The sequence below is a fragment of the Achroia grisella genome, unplaced genomic scaffold (assembly GCF_030625045.1).
Source record: "Achroia grisella isolate CSIRO2021 unplaced genomic scaffold, CSIRO_AGI_Agris_v1 utg918, whole genome shotgun sequence".
Lineage (NCBI taxonomy): Eukaryota > Metazoa > Arthropoda > Insecta > Lepidoptera > Pyralidae > Achroia > Achroia grisella.
The window spans coordinates 3,214,347-3,240,383 of record NW_026713067.1 but is presented as its reverse complement, the minus strand read 5'-3'; the positions used below and the strand labels follow the sequence as shown (position 1 = coordinate 3,240,383).

The following is a 26,037-nucleotide window of genomic DNA, read 5'->3' as shown; positions in this document are numbered from 1 at the left end:
CTACGTTGTTTTCACTAAATGTTTTCACATTTTATGTATGTATACGTCCGGCCGTTCAGAGTTTGCGTTTGTGAGAGGTCGGGATCGAATGGGCTATGTGACTTTACACTGACGTACAGTTTACGGAAAATTTTTAAATATCTTTCATTTAAGGCAAATGAAAGATATTTAAAAATTAACGAGTGATAACATTAAAAAATGTAATAAAAAACGTATTAATTTTGGGGTAATCTAAATTGTAAAAACAATAGTTTTTAAAAGTGGTTTAACCACATCAAACTACGCTGTTTGTAACTTAAAGCAGCGCAGTTTGATGTTTATCAACTGTTTGTTTTTGTAGTGATGTGACCAAATAAATCTTTTAAAAACTATTGTTTTTGTAAAATAGTTAATGTTAATAATTTTAGCCCAAAATTATTACGTTTATTGTAAGTTGGAATAATAATTATTTTTTTAGTTATCACTCGTTAATAAGATATATAAAACAAAATTAACGCGCACGAGGGAAGGGGATTGTTAGTAATGAGTCCACTCATGATCCCATTATTAGCAATGTACCATGTCGGGTTGACCTCCACGCGGTTTCCAGGAGGATAAATTCAATTTGTCACGATGGGGTAACTGACCTGACCTCATGTTCATCTATCAGCGCGCAGGCTTTTCAGTGTTAAATCGCGCGTGAAGTGCAGCTTATAACCGTACCTATTAGCGCGGTCCATTCTAGCGAGACACTGGTTGATGTCTTCCTCCATTTTGCGTTTCTCGTCCTCCTTCTCCTGCAGGTAAGCGTTTAGTTTCATGATGCCCTCCAGTAGAGCTTGCATTTTGGCTTTCGCATTTGCCAGCACCGCTGCATGAATGATAATTATAGTCCATTAATTGAAGAACTCGTTAAGGCCTTACATTGTTCCGGCTCAAAGGACTATAAAACCAGTATTACACATACACATAGTGTATGTACAACACTGGTATTAGAGTTCATTCAAGTTGGCATATAATGTGTTGGGTGAAGTACCTTCGACAGCGGCCAGTTCGTTGGTGGCCCGCTCTAGAGCCGCCTTCTTGGGCGCGACCCCCTTGTTGACATGGTAGAACTTGTACATCGCGTGCACCCACATACACAGAGACATGCACGCCTTCGATACCTGCACCGCACGGAAGAAAACAGATAGTTACCATTATATCTTCATAGTTACAAGGACTATATGGACGAGGAATATTAACATTGTGGCCCGAGTCCCCACCAATATGCTATCCACCTTCATGAATGGAAGGAAGACTGCTGGCGGAATGGGGAGGGTGTATCGGCGCTATCGTGGCAGATTACCGTCGTCAGAGTTGGGACCACAAAGACAATATATTAGTATTATTATTAATAGTATTATATGTATGCTAGTCTATAAAGAATTTATAATATACCTAGTAGCCTGAAATAAATAAAAAAAATAGTACAGAGTGTCCCATAAGTCCTTTGAAATTTAAATTTGGAATAAAATGCAAATGGAGGAATGGCACGCGTGTTGCGTGGGGAGCACCAACGATCTTTCAGATTTCAGTCGCCTTGGAGCGTTTCACCGGAGCGGACCGTGTTTCTATGTGCGTGACTTTTAACACAAAATGATTCAGCCACGGTTGCGCGACGTAAATTTCGAGAACAACGCAAATTACACAGCTTTAATGACTGTTCTACATAGTATATACATAGATATATACATATAAGACGAAGTCACTCCGCATATGAGCCGTGATCGGTAACTGTCGCGGCGCTAGTATTCTGTGTCAGTTAAAAAGTCAACACGTACGGGTTCGTGTCCTTATGCATTTGCCCTGATAGTAAGCATACCTTTAGAATTTTAGCAGGCTCATAGTCGGGGTTCTGGATGAACCGTTTCAGTTTCTTGATCATATCTTCAGTGATAGACTCCTTATCAAACTTCATCAAAGAGTCCAGGAACGCGGTGGGGTCGGCCAACATTTGGGAGCCCGGTTTCCAGTAGTTCAATACTTTCTCGCCGAATGACGCACCAGCTTCCTATTGAGAAGAATTGATAAAAATATATAAAAAAAACAAGTTAAATATGTATGATAAAATGTATAAAAAATTCATTCAGCGACAGCTAGTATATATATATAATGGGTACAAAATAACTTATATTTTTTTTACATACAGCAAATACAATAAATTGTATTTGCTGCTGTATATATATATATATATTATTTGGATACATATATCCAATGAATATCTCATTGTCATTTTCACTAAAATTGAGACATTGCATCTCATTGCATCTCTATGTTCGGATTAATACCAGCTGTTGAATTTAACCATTGCACTACTCACCAATAACTAAAATACTATCCTGATCATCTCGAGGAATGTCGTTCTTCCACTTTTCATTAATCGAGAAACATTTCACACATTACATAACACATTGTGGTATCACCTTCCAACAATGGTATTTCAAGAATTACCATGGTTGGAAAGCAATTCGTCTGATGTTACGGGTGCTCATGAATTGCGGTAATCACTATATCATCATGATATCTTTGGGGGAGGCCTATGTCCAGCAGTGGACGTCTTCCGGGCTGCGATGATGATGATGATGACTATATCATCAGGTGAACTGTAAACACGTTTGTCCTCTATACTATAAAAAAATGTTATTATAGGGTACAGTACCTTGACAGGTTTAATGTCAAACACGACACATAGCGACTCGATGACGAGAACAACGCCAGCGGGCGGCTTCTTCAGCGCCTTCACCTCCACTACATCGTTGCGGTTCAACTCCTGCAGCGCTTTCTCCGCTGCACGCAGCGCCGGCATCGCTTCGTCTATAATAACATAGCATAAAATGAAGTCGCTTCTGCTGTCTCCCTGCTCGCGATCTTTTAAACTATGCAACGGATTTGAATGCAGTTTTCCGCAATACATATATAGTGATTCAAAAGGAAGGTTTATATGTATAATATATAGAATGTGCGAAGCCGGGGCGGGTGCCTATTAATAATATACCCTTTCTTGGATCAATAATTTTAATTTCAATGTAAAAAAATATTGATAAATCAGTCCTTCATAATAACCAGTTAGCTTTAAAGCTACTATATACAAATAACCGTCCATATAGACTAAAAAGAACTCGCCTTACCAACATCCGAAGAAATTAAATGAGATGGCACTCACTAGATGTGCCTCATCTCCAAATGCTCATTACATCACACGATCTGATTATAGCTGGAAAGGCTGATTGCAGATAGAAAAGAAAAAAAATCAGTCATTCAATACCTAAGTCCCTCTGCGCATCCTCCGCCATTGCTGTAGTTTCCTGCGCCATTTTCTCAGCGATCGCCTGCTCCTTTTCCACTTTAATTCGAGCTTCCTCTGCTATTGCCTAAAAATGGACATATAGGTGCAAAATAGTAATAAAACAAATAATAGTAACACAGGTGAACAGCCTACCAACGACTTCTTCATTAAATTGACGACCTCGGTGGTCTAGCGGTCTAGCACACCACTTTACGACCGATGGTCGCGGGTTCGAGCTAGTAATAAATATACCTAACATAAAGTTAGGGAAAAAGTATATGTGGAAGCGTAAGGTAAAAGGTTAGTTCAATCTAAATGCTTTCAAAAAGTATTTTCTGGGTTCTTTAACAAGTACCAGTGTCCAGGTGTTGTTTTCACTTGCCTGCTCACTTAATTAATCACTCACTTTGCGATTAATTTTCATTCTAATTAAGAAACGTACTGGAACGGTACCGTAACGGAACGGCGCGTGCGCGTAATGTGGTCCGTGGCAGTCCGTACTGTCATAGGTAAAGAAAAAAGAGCGCTCTCTCTCTCTCTCTCTTCCCACATGGTGGTGGGGTCAGCTTTCCTTATTCTTCTCCACCACTTTACCCTCTACCGGCCATCGTCCTCAGAGACCTCGCACTTTATCACATCCCTAGCAACTACATCCTCCCACCCCTTCCTTGCCTACCTAAGATAGTTATCTGCAGAACAAAGACTTATATAAACTTAACAAAAGAAATAAAAGTTTGACTTGAAGACTTATCGTGTTACATACGTCTTCAATAAGAAATCTTATACTATACCCAAAACCGTTGACAAATAAATCAAATGTTAGTATCATTATTATCTCACCGTGTCTATGGCAATCTGCTCGATGACCTTCCTCGTCTCGTCGGCAGCTCGCTCCATTAGCGGCTTCAGCTCGGCCAATTCTATTTGTAACTCTTTCACCTCCACTTCAGTCTGGTTTAATTTGTTTAATCCTAATAGTGAATCAAATTATTTATTCATCTATTCATAGGACATATTAACCGTTTATGGACGTCAAGTTTTTGTATTAATATTTTTTCCCTACAGTCCAGTTCAATAAACAGATTCAATTTAGAACAACTGGCAAGAAACTCGACTGATTTTCTTTTGTTTTAAGTCAGTTTATTTACAATGTATACTTATATAGTCTATGTCTAACATTAAGTGGAAATCACGTGCATGAACAACTATAGCCATGGAAGTTTTCACTTAAAAAGTGTCATCTGAATATATTTTCATACTACATGGTAAACAGGCATAATATTGGATTGAATGGTAGACTATCACAATACATACTAATATTAGAAATGTGAAAGCGTGTCTGTCTCTCTGTTAGTTACCATTCCACGATTCAATCGCTGAAAGTATCTTATGAAATTTAAAACAATTATAGATTAGTTTGACGGCCTCTGTTTATGTAAATATTTTATTCAAATAAAATCAATACAAGCACTTTTGAATAGTCATATTTTTTATTCTACCACTCATTCGGAACGCAGACTTATCATAAGAAGAATGAGTAAAAAACTTGTGTGTTGCTCTTTTGAATAAATGTTTCCATATATATTAAAAATATAATTATCTAATTTACATCAATATCTGAAGCGGTTATATACAGAATAATGAATTAAATGGTGTTGGTACCTGTCTTGAGGGCGTTGGATTCAGCGAGAATAGCCTTTCTTTTCCTGCGGAACATGTCCTGATAGGCGGCAAGCATCTCCATGTAGGACATGGGCGTGACGTAGTTGAGGCGATTCAGCCGCGCCAAGAACCTCGCGCTCGCCTCCACCACGCTCTGGTGCGCGAAGCAGCACACCGACTATCACCACACACCACCACATCATCACAAGTTATACATTTATTAATTTATTTCAGTTGTTGTTCAGGTGTTGCGAGACAGTAATATGATGTCGGTTGAGACGATGTATGCAGAAAGTGAAGTAACAATTGTACATTAAAATATCAATATTATATACTAAATAGCAATATTAAAATATAAGATGGATTGACACGATTTGTGCAGTGCCCCATTTTTTTTTAATGACGACAATGGAATGGCGTCCACGCCTACGCTAGCGGTTTACGCTGGCGGAGCGCCAGTGGAGGATGATAAAATGAGCATAAGATAAGGTTTGGTTAGCCCATTGTGAGATATTCACTAGGAATTATCATGATGGTTTCCAGGGGGGAACCCTGAGGGGAACTATAGGGGGGGGGGGGGTTATCTTTTGAAGATTTTTACACGATAAAAAAGGCGTGTTGCCTTTTTTATCTCATCAATAGCAAATCCAAAACTTCATGATCATCCTATCACCATAAACAACTGAGTACTAACCACCATAGCTGCTATAACCTCATCGGTGGTCTGCAGTTCTCCCATGTTATGGAAGAAGTGGGTAGCGACCGACTCCAGGGCCGACTTGGGCCACTCGCTGAACCAGTCTATAGTGCAGCAGTTCACCAGCGACGGAAACTGACGGAGCCGGGCGCGGAATATCTGTTACACACACAATTATTGCGGAATTCTAGACGAACTTCTTAGCATTCCATGGATTCACCGTGCGGGTACCGAGTCCATCGTGTGGCAGGGAGGGAAACTTCGAGCAGTTCCCGGGAGTGTAACCCGGGCGTTTGTTTAAGGAGCCCCTTGCCGACGTACGTCGACACTTAAGTTCACCGCTCGTGTTTCTCTCCCCGCCCAGATAAATCTGCTAAAATCCTGCTAGTGCAGCTTTTGATACACATCCTAGTATATAACTTATTGCAGTTCAAAACAGGCCAAGAGCTTTTAGAAGATTGTTGTGAGATTTCTCTATCTCTCTCTCTTTTCTCTCTCGCTCCCACATTAATAGCATATAAATTAACCATACAGCCATTTTTCGATTCACGTGTGTATTGAAATAACGACTTTAAAATCTAAAGTTTAAAGACGATTTTGAATAATTTTTGTATTGAGTTACTACTATTTTTATTACTAGGTAAGGTTAACTCTCAAACAATTCTTATTGATTATATTTCTTTCGAATACTTTTAATATTTCGTGCCTTATACAGCAATACCAATACCATGCTTCTGTATAAAACATAATAATACCCACCTCTCCAATAGGGCTCATAACGATGACAATGTGCAGGTTACTCCGCACCCTGCGCTGGTAGCAGGCGAACAGGTTGGTCTTGGTGGCAGGCAGGCTCATCTCCATGACAGCGTGCCGGACCGCCATGTAGATCTTGTCCAGGTCCTCCGCCTCGTAGATGTTGGGCACGTCACCGGAACTTAGAATGTTGTTCAGATCCTCGAGGAACGATTCCATTTTGATCTAAACATCCATCCATTTCACCCCTTAATTAATTTATATTATTTTGTTTACTTCCGCTACAATTAGCATATGTGAGATCACAAATATTCAGTTCGGAAACTTGACTATTGTTATGACCTAGATGATCAAATTCCGACCGTTATTGACTCTACACCCATATTGCGACATATGTTTCGCCTCTGAACGAGGCATCATCATCAGGCATTGAATAGAGTTCAGATATAGCTTGGAAGCCTAGTATTGACTGTTCGGCGACCAAGCCGCGACGCTTTGGTACATGAATAATAGAATATATACCTGTTTATTTAAAAAAAAAAACAAAACAAAATGCTCAGAATGTTGTTGAAGTAATATTTGAGAAAGAATCAATTAGTCTAGTTCTCCTTTAAGAGCGTATAACCTGTGCATCGGAGAATAAAAAGACAACGCCCCTGTTGTCTGCGCCGGCGCGCAGCATGGTCTGCCGGAGGTCGTCGCGCCATTCCAGCTGGCCGTATGCCTTTGTGATCTCGATTTGGATACACTGCAACTCCGCCATGTTCGCCGCCAGTCTGGACAGGCTCTGACGACCTGGTGACATCATTTTTTTAACTAGTGCAGTAGCTATTGTTATTTTTTTAATGGATGATAATTACTTGCCAATACTTGTAATATTTCTGTCAACACTTGGCTCACTCCCATTAGTTTACCTCTCCGGATAACATAGATTTAAATTAAATGTAATGACAGTCCGTATTACGACTCCAAGTAGAATGTACGCGTTACCAATCAGCGGTGCAGCACACTACCATATAAACTTACTAATGTACGATAAACAGTACAATTATATCACCGGTACACTCACTACCTGGACTATACTACTACTCTAATAAACAATATATTATATAGCGACACTTCATTACATCATATATAACGTTCCAGTGGTGAGGTGATAACCACCGCGCTATAATGGCATTACGGAAATTGCATGGACACTTCCGCACAATGTCCGTAATGCTGATCATGTCATGCGATGGTTACCACTCACCATCAGGTGGACAGTCAGTTTATTTGACTAGAAAGAAAAAATATAACTTCTTACCAGAACCACCCATGCCAAGCAGTAATGCGTTGGCCATTGGCTGCCGCATGATGCGTGCCAAACGGCACAGATGCGAGACTGCATCTTCGAATAGCACCAGGTAGAGAGGAACGGTCGTCGTCAGGTTGTATTCATGCAGATAATGAGATAAAACCTCATCGAGCTGAGAAACAAAAAAAGGCGTATATATTTTCAACCAAACATTTGCCGTATGTTACCAAAGATAGTAAATGGAGGAGGAAACGCCACTACACATCCTATGTGGTTGTAGCCTATTCATGCACGAACGATTTTTTTCTTTTGAAACACACTTTAGTGCACTCTATCCTAAGGACATAACAATCATTGCTCCTAAGAATATGGTTCAATTTTGCTCGCCTTTTTTCAGAGTTTGTTGCCTAGGCCCGTCAAATCAACGACGGGCTTAGGAAGCGAACTCTGAAAATAACAATAAGCGCGACCAATAGGAGCGGAGTTGCAATGAAAAATATAGCAAAATTCCCCGTTTTTTAAGTGACGTAGACGTAGTTGCGCTAAATAAAAAAATAAATAAGGAAAATTAAAATTAAAAAATATGCATATTTAATCAATTTTCTAGTACCCACACGACAAGCTCTGGTTAACTAGGAACTAGACGACGCCATGACAGTTGTCTTGGGTAATTATTATTATTACTTTGTGTATCTGTGGCTTGGAAATATATGACGCTACGACGTTTATGTTGAGTTAATAATCTGTGTTGAGTTTACCTCTTCTTTATCCGTGATTTCTATGTACTTCTTATCGTCAGCACCGATATCCATGAAGTCTCCAAACAGCATCAGCCGCCCGCCGACCACATCCGCAGCTTTCTTGCCGAATTCTGTGCGGATCTTCTTGTTCAACAATCTATTTAGATATTTTTTAAGTGATGATAATGAAATGGTATACCCGCCTGCGCTAACTATTTACCCTTGCGGGGCATTTAAGTGCTGATGATGATGTTAAGATGCACCGGCCTGCGCTAACCCTTACAGTGCATCAGTGGAGGATGATAAAATTAACATGAGGTCAGCTCAGTTAGCCCATCGTGACAAATTCACCAGGTATTAATCACTATGGTTACCAGGGAAAGCCGCGTGAAGATCGATCTGCATGGTACATTGCTAGCGACAAAGTCATCAATCCACATTACTAGTAATCCCCTTTACCTCTCTGTTTAAATATTAAACTACTTTTTCATAGATAAAGTGGTAAAATGACATAATTGAAGGTATAATTGATGACGGCCTCGGTAGCCTATTTAGCAAACTGCATTACTACCAGTAGTCGTGGGTGCGATTTCTCGTACGTTGCAAAAATTTTAATTCAAAAGTATGATTATCTAACGATCTATAATTTTTTTTTTTTTGTAACAGGGGACAAACGAGCATGCGGCTCACCTGATGGTAAGTGATTACCGCCGCCCATGAGCACCCGCAACACCAGGGGAAATACAAGTACGTTGTCGGCCTTTTAAAAAGGAATAAGCTCTTTTCTTGAAGGTTTCAATATCGTATCGGTTCGGAAATACCATTGTTGGAAGGTGATTCCACAATGTGGTTGTGCGAGGCAAAAAGTTTCTAGAAAACCGCACTGTGGAAGACCGCCATTCATCCAGAGATGATCATGATCAATTATACCAACCCCACAAACCACTGTCGATCTTCGTTATTAACCAGCCTGTCTTGATAGACGCGCTGGTGCTCGTGGTACCACAGTCTTATGACATCATCTTCATCCTACAAAACATGAAAAACAAATTAAAATGAGAGCGTCGTGGCCAAGTGGTTTACTTCCCTGAATTACGGCTAAGAGCTCATGAGATTAAATCTGGCAGATCTAGCTCTGCTTGGCTTGGGACTAGATGGCTGTGTGAGTTGTCCTAAGATATTATTATTATTTGAATAAAGATTATTGCTATTTATAATATATTGCAGAAAGTTTATCTAAATAGGAGACTTACTTTGACGGCATTGGGGTCCATCATCAAAATCCCCTGGAACACTTTGCTCAGATCCCGCAAGTTGAACGTATAGTGAGACTTGGTGGGTGTCGGCAGCAGTTCCTCCACCAGTGAGTGGAAGATGTCGATGGAGGCCTTCAGGAATGGACCTTCGCGGATTGTCACGTTGGAGAAATTCCTGGTCCACGATTTGAGAATGATGCTGAAGATTGCGTACTGAAAACGAAAGGTACCAAATCTTTGATCTTACTACAGCTAATTAACAATAATAGTAATATCTTAGAACACTAGTCCCAAACTAAGCAAAGCTTCTGTTATGTGTACTAGACAACTGATAGAAATTCATATTTTTTTTAAATACAGACTGTTAGGGAATTTACTCTCTGCTACCAAAATGTTAGGGAAAGTACTATGTATATATATAGGGAAAAATATGTGTGGAAAGCTAGCGAAGATATCTTCGAGACCCTGAAGCCCAAGAAATCCGAATTCCCAAACACAGACTATGTATAATATAAATAATGTACATAAAAAACACCCAGAGCGATACAAACAATCATACTCATGAACACAAATGTTTATATCTAACCCGCGACCGTCGAAAGTAAGGCTGCGTGCTAAACCGCCTAGAGATCACCGAGGTCGTCGATTATTTAATATTATTGATAAAATTATTTTTCTAAAATTAATTTACTACATTGTAATCTTATTGTAATTTAAGTTTCTAAACACGTCACATCACGTATTTGTATAGAAGGAGTGGGTTATGAAGCTGTTAAAAACCATCACCTGAATAATGAACAAACATAAAAGCGAGTGGCAAAATCGAAAGGCCGCCACGCCATTCTAAACACTATATCTACAAGCACAATCAATAAAATACCTTGCTGGAGTACTCCATCTCCGTGAAAGAGATGTAGTGGAAGTGCCTCATGAGTCGCATTGTGACCGGATTGCGGCCACCACCAGGCGGACCCATGGCCGCCACCAGGCCCACGTCCACCAGCTGCTTGAACTCGCCGATGTTCTGTCTGTCGTACCATCCTGGGTGATACAGTCATAATAATAAATCAAATCAAAAATCATTTATTCATGTAGGACATTTTAGCCCCTTATAAACGTTATTTTTTGTGTATTATAATAATTAAAAAAACATATCTGTTAACGGCAAGTATTAGTATTGTAATAGTAATATTTGCCGATCACTATAAAATTTTCAATTTTTATTCTCTCAATTTTTTTTTCATTCCACAACCTCTCCTATACTTGGATAAGGCCCCTATGAATGAGTATTAGTTTCTAATAGACCAATAAACTAAAGAAAAATAAGTATAATATTTTTTTTTGTCAGAAAACTTTCCATTTTGTTAATAATAATTACTTAACTCCCGTTAGTAAAAAAAATGTGGGACAACCCTTCAACGTATCGCCTTTCCCACCCAGTATCTCAGATTGGGATTTTACAGGACTTTCAGGACACTGTTGGAACTTGCCCGTACTCTACTTTACCTACTAAAGGTGTGGTTTTTGCTGCTTTAGCTTACGCCGTATGATTGACGTTTTGATTGATGTTATGATTGGTTGTTTTAAGAAAAGGTTAAAATCGCATTATTTATCGACCTTAGTATGATTAGTTACATCATGTATTTTATTATTTGTATTTTGTGTAATATATGTAGATATCTATAGTAATTGTATAGGTATTTGTATATATATTTGTATATATATATGTATATATATATAACTTTTACAACTGTTTAATATATTGACTATTCTATATTTTATTATAATTCTAATATAATTAGAACATTATTTAATTTGTTGAATTTTAAATGTTTTATTTTTCTCAACATTTGGATATTTCAACATAATATTGTTAATTGCACAGGTGTTACCTACTCACTACTAGCTATGCCACATTGTTGGGTTGACTGGTAGAGATCTCTCTTAGAGATAAGTCCACCTTTGCTCACTCTGTAAATGTTTAGGTTTAGAACTGTATTTAAAAATGCAATAAAGAATATATATAATGAAATACAAGTCGGTGCGCTTTATCAAGAGCAGCCGAAGTTGAGGTCGTGGAGTGAGGTCGTGCGTACCCGAGGAGTCCATGAACTGTCGCAGCAGCTCGAGGGGCGGCTGCGCGCCGTAGGGCTCCAGCGCGGGCATGTTGAGGTCGTCGATGAACAACACCTGCCGCTTGGTCGGCGGAGGACCGAACACGCCGCGACGTCTCCGCTCCAGCTTGTTGTCGATTACGTCCTGGAGGTTCGTTACTATTACATCTTGACAATTCACACGGCGCCATTTAGTACTGAGCTACGCAGACCTCGTGTTATTGATCTTATTGTGTTTATATATTTGACCCTAATAAATTAGTGCCGGTTGGTAGTTTGTATTCACACGATTCGACTTGTAAAATGTGAACTTACAAGGATTATTTAAAAGAGCAGCACACAAGTTTCTCGCTCATCTTGTGATGAGACAGCTTTGCAAATTAGCAGAAGAATGATATAATGATGAATAGATTTAAAAAATAGTTATGACTATTCAAAAGTGCTTAAATTAAGTTTATTTGAATAAATGATTTTCTATTCTATTCTGGTACCCAAGAACTGATACATATTTTATTTACATAATATACATAAAGTTCTGAGCGTCACGACTTATTATATCTCAGGACACGCACACAATAAAATCTAGTACCGAGAAAGCCTTGCGTTATTAATACTAGACAACTGATATAAATACTGAGATACAATATTTATTGTAAATACATAAATAGTACACATAGAATATACGTGTGCGAGGAATCTAACCCGCAACTACCGGAAGTAAGGCGGTGTGCTAAACTGCTAAACAACTGAAACCATCAACAAAATACTACTTAAAAAGTAGATTATGAAATAAACAAAAGAATCGGGATTTACCACCCTTAACACTTAAGGGTATGAAAAACAATTTACGTCCTATTCTCAGACTTACTGAATACATATAAAATTTTCGATTGTTATATATAAATACATACATAGCAACACGTGTAACATTCGAAACGCAGCTGCGCGACCTTCAAGCCGTTGTTACTTGCAGCTGCGCTTAAAAGCAACACGTGTAAAATCGTAGAATAGAATAGAATATATCTTTATTGCTAACTGTGTGGGTACATTTTTTTGTGGGTGGTATAACAATATATATAGCTATGTATCAACAGTTTCACCCTATCGGGTATGCAACAATTTACAACATATTTGATTTTAGATTATAGAATAAATTACATTAATTAATTATGTCATGGTATTATTATAAGTATATTGTCAAGAATGTCTATGAACTATATATTATTACATGTTTTCAAATTTCGTTATAGTACTAAAATATTCATTTATGTCATAAAATACATTGTCAAGCAGCCAAGCCCTTAGTTTAGCCTTAAACATTCGTCCACTTAGAGATTTTATGTCCAACGGAAGATGATTATATACTTTAACACCCATTACCATTGCACTTTTTCGATAAATATAATTATAAATTACCGGTAAAAATAAGTCATGTTTATGTTTCTGACGCAAGTTATTTCGCATATCCGATTTACTGGTGAAATATGTCATATTATTTTTAACAAATACACACAGTTCCATAATATAAATATTAGTTAGAGTGAGATATTTTCCAGTTTTAAATATGTGTCTTAGAGTTTCATCTGAATACATATTATAGATAACTCTTAAACATTTCTTTTGAAGCAGAAAGGTCGATGTAACATTCACAGAGTTTCCCCAGTATATAATTCCATACATTAGTAAAGGATACACACTACCAAAATAAGCAGTCCGAGCAACATCTGATGATGAGTTTTCCACTAATATAGAAAGAGCATAACACTGACTTGAAATCTTTTTATTAAGTTTGTTAATATGTGATTTCCAATTTAGATGACAATCTATGGTAACACCAAGAAAATTATTTTCATTTACTTCTTCGATTTTTGTGTCACAGTCTTTAATATTTAATTTGAAGGAATAATTTTTATAATTACGAAACTGTATAAATTTTGTTTTGTTGAGATTAACTTTAAGATTAATTGTTCTGAGCCAATCAACAACTCTTCTTAGTGTTTCATTTATTTTATTTTCAAATAATATTCTATTTTCACTATTGTCACTAATAAAAATTGTTGCATCATCTGCAAACATGACACAAAGATTATTCGTTATTTTCGGTAGATCATTTATGCTAACTAAAAATAGTAAAGGGCCCAGCACGCTTCCTTGTGGGACACCAATAACAGTTTTTACATAAGTGGAATGTATCTCTTCCATAGTGTTATTATTAGTATTTAACTTGTTAATAACAGTGAATTGTTGTCTATTATCTAAATAACTAGTAATTAATTTTAATGCTATGCCACGTACACCCACATTTTCCAATTGGTTCAAAATTATGTCATGATTTATACAATCGAATGCTTTCGACATATCAAGAAATAAAGCAACGCAGGAAGTTTTTGCATTTACGGCATCCCATACATCTTTTAGAATCCTGAATATTGCCAAATTTGTTGATTTTTTCTTTTGAAATCCAAATTGATTACTATTTAGTATATTATTGGCTTCGAAGAAATTAATAAGTCTTAAGTGAATTACCTTTTCAAATATTTTAGAAAATGATGGTAGCAAAGCTATTGGTCTGTAATCATTAACATTTGATCGTTTGCCCCCTTTAAATAATGGTTTTATTTTAGCTAATTTTAATTTTTCAGGATATATACCAGTTACAAGCATTAAATTTAAGATATAGATAAGAGGTTCAATTATATAATTTAAAGAAATTTTAATAATTTGAATTGATATGCCATCATAACCAAAAGATTTTTTATTTTTGAAGCTTCTTGTGATTTTAATTAATTCGCTACTGTCAACCGGTTTAAAAAATATGCTATTACAATTTTTATTAAAGGTTACTTTACTCAGATTATTATGAGAAGCTTGTAAGTTATTATTAAGAAAATAGTTATTAAAAGTTTCAGCTATAGTGAAAGCATCTTCTATAAGAACGTTATCTTTAAATATGTTATTTACTGTATTTTTTATATTGTTTATAGGAGTGGTTTGGTTTTTGATGAAATTCCAAGTAGTTTTGCTTTTGTTTGTGCTTTTATTAATAAAGTTTATATTATTATTTCTCTTAGCTACCCGAATTACGGATTTTAAAATTTTTGAATATTTTTTGTAATATGGAATAATACTAGTCGATTTTCTCTTCAGTATGTTATTGTATATTATTAAGTATATTATTAAGTATATAAGACCGAAATATTTTTACAATAAACTCCCCTCCCGATCCCCCGTCCCCCGTCCAATTCAAACGGGGATCGAAATTACGACGGCTTGAGCTGAGGTTCGAACCCCTAGTGGTGCCCTCAGACTAAAGTCGTATCCGTCAGGCAGGAGTTGGCCTCCAGCCGCTCCATAAGTCCTTCCGCAGGTTTGGAGTGCCATCTGCACTCGCCTCATAACGTCCGGTGAAGCTGTAAAGGCCAGCTGCGGCCAACAGCATTAGAGTAGTCCGAAAAAAAAATACAATAAACACACTTATATTCTGTCTCTTGGCTGTATCATTACAAGTTACCAGGTTCTCAACAAAGTAGATCATAACCCTAATCCAAAAGGACTCCTTAAACATATAAAACAATCGGTTGTTTCTGAAATGTTTCGTTACAAACACTGTGACACGAGAGTTCTATATATTATGAGATTACATTGCACCTGCGTCTGGTTGGCAGAAGTCCTGGCGGAGAAGACAATGAACTCGCATATGAACTTCTTGTGCAGTCCGCGCGACAACTTGGAGGTGATGGTGACCGTCTTGCCGGTGCCGGTGGGGCCGACGCAGATCACGTGATTGTAGTTCGAGACCTTGTAGCCGAGCAGCGCCGCGCTGCGCACGTTGTCCAGGGTAGGCACTTCGATGTCTAGGTGAAATTTAAAAATATATATAAATATAAAATAGAAAATTATTTATTTATATTGGACATTTTCGGCCTTTTTACGTTATTATTTTCGAACTTCTTTACCTGTTGACATAAATATAAAAACATGCTGTTATTTTGTCTTTCCTAATCGCTCCAGACACTATTAAATCTTAACATAGAGACAAACAATTCGAAAAATAGGCAGTTTTCGTTTCGTTGTGCATTTACGAACTATACTCTTGACGACCTATATACCTATACGTAAAGATACTGAAGTTAATTTAAATTATTTAAATATTATATCTAGGTATACTTAAATAATTTACAAAAGCTATTTTTACTCCAGGCAGAGTGAGCCGAATATCATTGTCTTCTATAAAAAAATCTAAGTAAAAGCAATATCTAATAACCATCAAAAGAGTATGTTGCTGTACACGGTGGAATTTTGAAAATTAAGATGTCATGGTGTAATTTCACTGTATTTCTACCGAAAAACAACTTCCCATCTGATTGGCGGCTGAAATAGGCGAGACAGAGGTACGCAGACGATTTTTCAGGTCTATCTCGGTGTAAATTTTACATTATATTAATGTATTGTACCTGCATACTGCCACTCGGGATCGACCTCGTACTCCTCCAAATTGGCCATCCAGTTATACCAGTACGGATTAGCAGGCTCGCCGTCCTCCGTCTGGTCCGTGAAGCCGCCGTCGTGTAAACTGAAATCGTATGAATTTTATATTAAAACTAGCTGTGCCTGACCGATACCGAAGACCGCTAGACCACCGAAGTCAAAATTAATGTAAAAATTATAATGAAATGGAAAACAGGGTAAAACAGCAAAATATACTATCAAAACATAATAGTTTTAATTGCACAGGTGTTACCTACTCACTACTAGCTATGCCACATTGTTGGGTTGACTGGTAGAGATCTCTCTTAGAGATAAGTCCACCTTTGCTCACTCTGTATATGTTTAAGTTTAGAACTGTATTTAAAAGTGCAATAAAGAATATATAAAACAGTAGGGTTGGCAACACTGCTCGTAGAGTACTAACGTGTAATCATAGACGCGGCCCTCGTTGGGGAAGAGCGGCTTCATGTTCGCGTTCTGCATCAGGGATCGCATGTGGTCGGAGAAGGCTGCGCGGCCGTTGTGGTCACACGTGGCGCCCACCGACCACACCACCGCCCACACCACCCAACACGGCGCCAGGCGAGCTGCAACAAGACGCCTCCAATTACAATTTAATCTATTTGCTTCTCACGTAGTACATGAAAGGTTTGGTGCGGTTCCCCACCGCACTAGGCCCGAAGAAGACGCAACATATTCCCGCGTGCCTTCTCCAGGAATGAAGGGTAAAGAAGTGGTATCCATAAGTGAACCCGCAGAGATGGGGCCCGCTGCTAGAGTGGGCCACTGCCGTCAGAGTCGTAATAGACCGACATCGATCCTTTGTCCTTCCTTGACCATTGTTGGACGAGGGACATGTTGGAGTTATTAGAGAGTAAGAGTCTCGCTGTACCCGCCTGATCTCCAGTAGCGGGTGGGTCTCCAGGAGGGATTTATAAAAAAAAAGGGTAAGACAGAATTACCCACGCAGGCGATTTTGTACAAGATCTTCTAATGAATAGTAATGATGAAATATATATTATGTAGATATAACTTGGTTATGCTACAGTATAAATGCTGAGTGGGAGTCACTTTCAGCGTTACTAGTAGGTTTGACTTTAAAGCTATATAGTACAAACATTTTTGGATAAATATATTTATTATTATTATTATTAAATAAATACTTGTGCCCACGGTTTCATCCGCGAGCAATTCATAACCTATGTGTCATTCTGATGTATAAGCTATATTATTGTAAAGCTTCATTACAATCTATGCAGTAGTTTTTGAAAATGTAACAAACTGCCATCCTTCCACAATCACAAACTTCCACGTTTATAAAATTAGTAAGACTAACGCATCAATGCCAGGAACGGTCCTCCAGGTGGTGGACGATCATCCTTCCCTGTTACCGGACGTAGGCGGTAGTCTAGTAGCTCCAAGAACTTGAGAACTAAGGCGCTATCGATGGAAGCCACCAACTCTGTCAGTCTATTGCGTACGAAACTCAGCGCGGGGTATAGGTACGTGTTGATCAGCGTCGGGAGGATCTTACGGATGTTATCAGCGATCTGCAATATTTTTATACTTGTAAGTGGAATAGCAAGCACTGCCATTTCAGAGGACTAAGATGTCAAACCTGTTACCCTGTAATTTCACTGTATGCGCGCAGGGAATCAATAATAGGCTCATAATGCATTTACAGCGGAAATGGCTAAAATCGAAAATGGTTATGACTAAAAGGAACAAGGGCTATCCTATGGCTAGGGATTGGCAATTTCTACCATCTACCTCTGAGTTTCTGATGTCTCATCCGAGTATCTTGAGCCTTGCAGTACTTCTTCACTGTCGAAGTTGTCTCCGGTCTCTCAGAGGGAAATTGACTGTATGATGTTTTCTGTATGTCAGCAGGGATGGGTAAGGTGATATCTCACACGCGGTAAAAATGGGTAGTTCAGTGTCGGCGTATATATGCGGAAAATATGTCCGACAAAAGCGACCGACGGTGTTACGTCAAAGACGTAGTCTTAGCGATTGAATGCTGAGAACGGGGCGTAAGAATATAAACGATTTAAGATAGAAAGATTATAAATTTATAATGGGTAAATAATATATGATGTCAACACATTGCCTAATCTGTACCCTACAACTTAAACGCAGAAAAGAAGAAGGTTTAGCTACCATAGCAAGTCATGTATAAACTAACCGGCGGCAGACAGTTCCTGAGCCAGGCGTTGACGAGCGGTGGCAGCCCCACCACGCCCGTGTCCAGGTACACCATGCCGCAGCGGGACACCGTGGCCGGGGACGCCACCGCCAAGTCCGCCACTTCGAAAATCATGCGCTGTCGGTCGGTCAGCTTCATGATCTCGCCACTAGATAGACATAACTTCTTGTTGTCATCTAGTACCTATATAAACGTCACGAATTATTTATACAGTTGATCAGTTGCGCAATTAATGTGATACCACTTGAAATTGAAATAAAAACTAGTACCGCTGCATCGACGTATCGTTTCTGAAACTTCCCAATAATAGAGAAACGTAAAATTAAGGGAATAACGTTCTTATAAGAGCGCGGACAAGTTCCATCAGTGTTCTGAAAAATAAACTGTCCCAATCTAAGACACTGGATGGGACAGACGTCAAGGGTTTTTTTACTAACATAGGTTAAGTTTTTAAGTTGTTACTAACTGTTTGTTGTTTGACAATAAATTATTACTATTATTAATTTTTAATTAACATAAAGATAAAAATAATGACATGATTAATGAATTTTATCATTGCGTCCATGTAAATTGGACGAAATGATAAAATTTATTCATATTTTTAAATTGTAGCTTATGTGTTATACTGAAGTATAAGCTACATTACAGTAAAGTTTTATCAAATTCCGTTCAGTAATTTTCGCATGAGTTTTTTTATTGAGGGGCTATTGTCAGGTGTTTAGACCTGTAGCACTGCGACCTAATTAGATCTATTATGCTCGCCTTTATTCCGTCAGGGACAAGAATTGAAGGATATTCTTTGAAAGAGTAACAAACATCCATCCATCGTTAGTAAGGTGAGTATTATATCAAACCTACGTACCGTGTTCATATTCTCAATCCAGACGGCGTCCACTGGTCCGTCGAACACATACCAACGCTTGTCGAGGTCGTCCACTGCGATGCCGCCGCGGACCAAGCTCGATAGGATACCGTCCGTCCTGCACATACAAACACATATACCTTCACGACGTTGTCCCTAATGGGGTAGTCAGAAAAGGTCGATGTTATGATGAAGGCAATTCCGGTAGATTTATTTAAATTCAACATGGCATAAGTAGGGGGTATCTTACCGCCATCTCTGGGATAAATTTAGAAAGAAAGAAAATTGTTTTTTTGGTACATAGCAATGCTGAAGATAATTTTTAAATTTTAATTTAGATTTTATCGGTTTATATTAATTTTAAAGTACCAAATAGGTCTCTAATTCACATTTATTATCGGCGCTTTCTTTACCAGAAAGTTAGTCAAAAATTATTTAGGTGACACAGACACATTTAATTCGGTAAAACAGTTCCTGAGATTAGCGTGTACAGACATGCAAACAAAAATTCAAATAAACTTCTCCTACCTACTGAGGTAGAATATATTTAATACTGATTAAATGTATTTCGTTAGTTACATTCACAACAACCTCCCGCTTAACCGACTGTATGTCGTCAGCCTAACTCACCATTCATGCGTTTGTAAGTCGAACTCTCCGTACAGCTGTCCCATTGTGATAGACTTGGGATTCACCACGTACGTATGTACTGGGGCGAACGGGAACCCATCTGGTGCTAATTTACCTTTTATTGCGGTCAGCGCATCTCTGAGTACTTCGTAACACTGTAACAAACACGTAAATTAAAAACCAGTCAAATGCGGGCTTAGCAGTTCGGTTTGCCCTCAAACACTTTAATAATTAATGTAAAACTACGTTAGTAATATTACGCATGTTATTAACTTATTATATATTGTTTATTATAGTATGCAGGTAGTGAGTATACCGGTGAAATAATTGTACTATTTATTGAACATTAGTAAGTTTATTTGGTAGTGTGGTGTATGACTTATCGGGACGTAGACTGGCTTTACACTAAACTTAAATCTAGTTAGTGGAGACGTAAACTAATGAAAGAGTCTCAACATACGACAGACATATTACGTGAAATTGTATAATATCGTGTAAATACCTTAGTTTTGCCCGCACCTGCCGGCCCCACCAACATCAGACCATGCCGGACCACGGTAGTTTCATATAGCTGAATTACTTTGAATATAAATGCTGTAATAATTAAAACATCTGTTGAAGAACTGTATGGCTCAGTGTTTTACATCTGCATCTACTTTCAAGCTAAGCAGAGCTTGTGTTATGGGTACTAGACAACTGATATAAATACTTAGATATAGATACATTTTTCCTAAATACGTACATAATATACATAGACAACACAGACTGCTACAAAACAATCATACTCATAAAGACAAATGTGTGTCCCGTGCGAGGTGTTTTGTAATCGTGATACCTGCGACCATCGGAAGTTTTAATAAACGTGAAAGTTCTTGTATGTGTGTCCCCACCAAATAACGATCCCCAAATATGAAACCTGGCCGTTAGGTATTTTCATATATTGTTTTGTATATTGCCAGACACTTAGTGTGGTTCAAAAAAAAATAAAATTGTATACTACGTGATACCACTAAAGCATTTTAAGATGCTTTTTTCATATATTGTTCGTAGCATTATTATAACTTGGACCTCACGTGATCAACTTTCCACCTCTCGAATTTTTTTACACCTTTGCACCTCTCATACGTTATCACATCATCACGTTTACTAAAATGACAATGGCCCGATTTACCCTGTAATTTCACTACCAATACTCACCCTCCACGCCGGAATATATAACGATATATGATCTTTAGATCAGATACTGATAATGATTATTTGTAAACATGTTTATATAATAGAATTTAGTACTCACTATACAGATCGTCGTAGCCTCGTTTCACGAGCATATTCCTGATGGACTGTTCCATTATACCGTAGTCCACAATTGGGATCTCCACACGTGGGAATAAATCCGATATTATGCCTGTAACAGAAAAACATTATCGATTAATAAGTACTACATTAAACTAAATCATTTCGTATGTCTATATTTTTATTAATGATACTCAAATGCAACAGGGAAATACAATTAAAACAGTTGACATATCATAACATTCTGCAATAGACCTACATGAATAAAGATATTTTGAATTTGAATTTGAATTATTGATTTTTTATTTTTTTAAACGGTGTTTAATAAGCACCAAGTCCACCAATTAGTAAATGACAAACATTTCTTTTTAATTTTACCATTAAAGAGCAGCAAATCATCGGCGAGGAACTTGGGTACATTCACGTCACGCAGCGCCCGGAGTACGATCTGTCGCTCGTCTCCATCTGGCATCTGCCTGATGAGGTTACCAGCCACTAAGATCACCGTCTTCACCGCGCGCATACCGAAGTCGTAGTGGTCCTGTGGATTACCACAAATAATGTAACTTGACGGCCTCGATGGTCTAGCGGTTTACCACACCGCTTTTCTTCCGATGGCCGCAGGTTCGATTACTCAAACGGTGTAAACATTTGTATTCATCATTATAACTGTGTATATCAGTTTTATTTCCCCCTTTCTCAGGGTCTACACTAGCACAAATTTCATTTAAATTGGTTCAGTAGTTTTGGCGTGAAAGCGCGACAGACGGACAGTTAGACAGTTGTTAAGTCACTTGTCTATAAATATCAATTAACAGAATTCTCGCGTTCATAAATTATAAAATGACTACTTGGATCTGTATGATTGGGATAAAGAAATTTACAATTGAATATAGCATTTAATTAGTTAAATCTGAAAATCACAACAATCACGTTATCGGTAATAGGAGGCTAACAATAGGTTATAATTACCCTCTGATAATACAAAAAAAAATACTAACCTGCGACGACAGCTGTTCGGAGCTCAACCTGAATGTAGTGGTAATCTTCCCAGCAAGGATCTTAGCCTCGAAGAAGCCATACGAGAAGAGGGAGATCTCGGCGATCAGCGCATAATCCGGCACCATCATGGCGATCGGTCGGAATAGGGCCTTCAAATTATCCGGTAGTTCCGTTCGACCTGACAACACCAATGAATATTTTTCACAAATTTTACTGACACAAATTAATTCGGACTGCCCCGTTACTGCAGCCCATCCGGTTTGCGGATGCTCAAACTAACGATTTTTTTACCTTATGGATGATAATGGAATGAAGATAATAAGGGAAGAATTTAGGGAAGGTGTTACATATGAATGTGGATGGTTATGAAGGCAGAGGAAGGCAAAAAAAGAGATGGATGAATGGCGTGAAACAGGGATGAATGGAAAAGCAACACATTACACCGACCCCAAATAAATGGGATAGGGAAGAAGCAGATGATGATATTAATGGATGATAATGGAATGTTGTACTCGCCATCGCTAACGGTTTAAGCTGGCGGGTCGCCAGTGGAGGATGATAAGAATATGAGGTCAGGTCAGTTAGCCCATCGTGGTAAATTCACCATGAATTTATCACGTAGGTTTCTAGGAAGAACCTCTTGGAAAACGTGGAGATCAACCTGACATAGTACATTGTGGTAATTAGTCCACATTACAAACAATCCCCTTCGAACTCCTGCGTCCGCGCAATTTTCTTAAAAAGGAGTACAATGTTTTTGCTTCACGCATTAATATAATGATACTAGTAGTCCCGCTAGCAGTACCACGGTTTAACACGCCTTAAAAAAAATAGTCTATGTGTCATTCTGATGCATAAGTTATATTACTGCAAAGTTTCATCAAAATCCGTTCAGTAATAAAGAGTAACAAACATCCATACTCACTAACTTTCGCGTTTATAATATTATTAAGATTAGGTATCACAATTGTAGCAAACAAGTATACAGTTTAAAAATTATAAGTACAAATTCATAACATGCCTGCATATCCAGGGTTCATGGTGATGAAGACAGAGCAGGAAGCCTTCAGCGGCAGCTCGCAACCTTCAAACATGAACTTGTCCAATCTCAACACCTGCGCCTTCTGGATTGTCACCACCTGGGTATACCAAAAGATCAAATCAAATCGAAGATCATTTATTCATGTAGGACATTTTAGCCGTTTATGAAGATCCAATTTTTTGTATTAACATAATTTCCCTACCGTCCAGTTCAATATACAGATTCAATTGAGAAGAAGTGGCAAGAAACTCAACTGAATTTCTTTTTTTTATAGCCAGTTTCTGAACTGATTTCTTTTTTTTTATATCAAAATCGTTTGGTAGGGGCACTTTTGTCTCGCTTATTCCAGCTACTAAGCAGCTTGCTTGTTTTATAATATGTTTTGATTAAGGGGTAAAGCTGAAAGGTGAGATATACCCGTGAAATTACAGAGTACGGAAGTAGAGCATCTAAGTCCTCCTGAACAGCAACGCATGAAGAGTACCTAATACGCTGCTATTCCGGAGCGGATAACTTCATGCATGCGTCCGGAAAAAAATACAGTAATACCTACTGAGTCATAAAATCTTACTTTTCCGGTTAGTTAGTTATGTTTAAGTAAAACTTACTTGTTGTGCTACAACTGACAACACCTCGATATCAATTCTGTTGAATTCGTCGAAGCATGCCCAAGCGCCGGAGCTGAAATATAAGTGACAAAAATTGTAACTAGTTTATATTTACTTATATATAGTATATTATATAGTATATCTTTATTTATTTATATTTAGCTTATTTATATATTATATTATTATAATACAAAGAAATATATTTATTTCAAAACAATTCGGCCCCGCCTACATCATATTATAATTGATTAATTTTAATAGCACTGGACTATTCGACACAACGCCATCTAGTGACAAATTCCAAGCTAAGCAGTGCTTGTGTTATGGGTACCAGAAAACTGATAGAGTACTTACGCATTTTTTTTTATAAATACATACATAATATACATAGAAAACAAACAATCATAGTCATTAATATAAATGTGTCGTGTCATTAATATAAAGGAATCGAAGCCGCGACCATCGGAAGTAAAGCGGTGTGCTAAACCACTAGAGCTCCGAGGCCATCGCGAACTTTGTGAGTTGTAGAAACCCTTATGAACTTAAGGACATTACTACATTCGTTCAAAAGAATAGTTTTTTGGAGATTGCTAAACCGTTACACCACCTATAGGCAACAAATTCTAAAAAAAGGCGAGCACAATAGACCTACGCAGGTAGCAACAAGTTTCTTTAGCACCGAGTAATAGCCCTTAATAAAAAAAAACAGACCACGAATTAAACTACGGAATTGACTACCTGCCGAGAGTCTCTACAGACTACAGCATGGAGTTTTTCAAGAAGGATATACTAAGATTTTTAACGGGGAAGTGACACCCCTGGTGTTTAAAAAAAAGTGTAACCTCATCTTGTTCCCCTTTCAGTTACATAGAAACTGTTTTTATGTATGTAAACATTTTTGAATGATGACATCATATGAATAACTCACGCCGCAAGCCCCTTGAAAAACTTCCCCATCGCCATAAAGTCGAGCTGATCAGAGCAGTTGAACACCACGCACTGTACTGCCAAAGCTTTTGCCAGGTCCTGTAAAAAATAACTTTATATATAACCTTCAATTTATTTATACATACAAGTATGCCATATGGCATTAAGCTCGCCAAATTGTACAATTTTTAAAAGTGCAATAAAGAATAAATAAATAAAAATTGTAAGTACAGCATTACGCCCATTTTCCAGAGATTCGTAACTTTCCTATACCAGACAACGCCAGAAAAAAGTTTCTGGTGTTTTCTGTATATTTATATTATCTTATATATAAAATTCTCGTGTCACAGTTTTCGTTCCCATACTCCTCCGAAACGGCTTGACCGATTCTCATGAAATTTTGTGAGCGTATTGAGTAGGTCTGAGAATCGGCCAATATCTATTTTTATCCCCCTAAATGTTAGGGGTAGTCCGCCCCTATATTTTTTTTTTTATTTTAAGGCGAAACGTTTGCCAGGACAGCTAATATTGTATAAGAACTGCCAAGAAATAAAATTTCTTTTCTTTTTTTTTATAAGCCAGATAATTTACATTGAGTACTTATGTACCAAGGCATAGCTATATTAAACAAATTAAAGACAAAATGGGAGTTGTGTCGTATCAATTAAAGAGCATAATTGAAGATCGCGGAAAGTGGCAAGAGCTCCACCGACAAGAGCGTAGCTCTTAAATTATGAATGAACGAATGAACTTATGCAGGTGTCTAACCTTAAGTGAAAATCCGGTGCATGAACTACTATTGCCATGCACGTTTGTCATTCAAACAATCGTTTAGTATGTAATTTGGCTATTAATAATTGAGGCTTAGCTCAATAAATATGATTTAACAGATGTTTTGAATTCTAGTATATCCTTCGGTATGTTATTGTAATTTTTTATACCCATTCCCATAGACCTATTTGCTTTTTCTAAACGATACTTTTATTCATTTAACGATTCAGTTTATACTGACCGCTGTTGCCAAGCAACTCTATCACCCGGTACATACAGGATGTCCCAGAACTCAACGTCAAGCCGAAACGGGGCGAAATACCTAGAAATTTGGTCAAACTGTAACCATTTTTCGGTTAAAGTGGTTAATTTTTATTAT

At 37.8% G+C, this 26,037-nt stretch overlaps 1 protein-coding gene across 1 annotated transcript in view; it reads right to left on the bottom strand.

Annotated features, from left to right (window-relative positions):
• The window catches only part of LOC131853989 (dynein axonemal heavy chain 1-like), a 73,056-nt gene that overhangs the window by 17,787 nt on the left and 29,232 nt on the right, over positions 1 to 26,037 (bottom strand). The window contains exons 33-62 of the mRNA XM_059205107.1: positions 24,889 to 24,986; positions 23,961 to 24,033; positions 23,332 to 23,449; positions 22,310 to 22,488; positions 21,687 to 21,849; positions 21,310 to 21,420; positions 20,518 to 20,609; positions 20,016 to 20,170; positions 19,386 to 19,503; positions 18,503 to 18,706; positions 17,654 to 17,867; positions 16,742 to 16,904; positions 16,284 to 16,402; positions 15,478 to 15,683; positions 11,812 to 11,974; positions 10,596 to 10,756; positions 9,713 to 9,928; positions 9,394 to 9,488; positions 8,478 to 8,616; positions 7,729 to 7,891; positions 7,048 to 7,217; positions 6,426 to 6,647; positions 5,664 to 5,825; positions 4,970 to 5,147; positions 4,148 to 4,278; positions 3,287 to 3,392; positions 2,681 to 2,835; positions 1,844 to 2,032; positions 1,016 to 1,145; positions 703 to 850 (exon numbers count right to left, since the gene is read on the bottom strand). Of these exons, the coding sequence (XP_059061090.1) occupies positions 703 to 850; positions 1,016 to 1,145; positions 1,844 to 2,032; positions 2,681 to 2,835; positions 3,287 to 3,392; positions 4,148 to 4,278; positions 4,970 to 5,147; positions 5,664 to 5,825; positions 6,426 to 6,647; positions 7,048 to 7,217; positions 7,729 to 7,891; positions 8,478 to 8,616; positions 9,394 to 9,488; positions 9,713 to 9,928; positions 10,596 to 10,756; positions 11,812 to 11,974; positions 15,478 to 15,683; positions 16,284 to 16,402; positions 16,742 to 16,904; positions 17,654 to 17,867; positions 18,503 to 18,706; positions 19,386 to 19,503; positions 20,016 to 20,170; positions 20,518 to 20,609; positions 21,310 to 21,420; positions 21,687 to 21,849; positions 22,310 to 22,488; positions 23,332 to 23,449; positions 23,961 to 24,033; positions 24,889 to 24,986 (4,541 nt within the window). The remainder of the gene's footprint in view (positions 1 to 702; positions 851 to 1,015; positions 1,146 to 1,843; positions 2,033 to 2,680; positions 2,836 to 3,286; positions 3,393 to 4,147; positions 4,279 to 4,969; positions 5,148 to 5,663; positions 5,826 to 6,425; positions 6,648 to 7,047; positions 7,218 to 7,728; positions 7,892 to 8,477; positions 8,617 to 9,393; positions 9,489 to 9,712; positions 9,929 to 10,595; positions 10,757 to 11,811; positions 11,975 to 15,477; positions 15,684 to 16,283; positions 16,403 to 16,741; positions 16,905 to 17,653; positions 17,868 to 18,502; positions 18,707 to 19,385; positions 19,504 to 20,015; positions 20,171 to 20,517; positions 20,610 to 21,309; positions 21,421 to 21,686; positions 21,850 to 22,309; positions 22,489 to 23,331; positions 23,450 to 23,960; positions 24,034 to 24,888; positions 24,987 to 26,037) is intronic.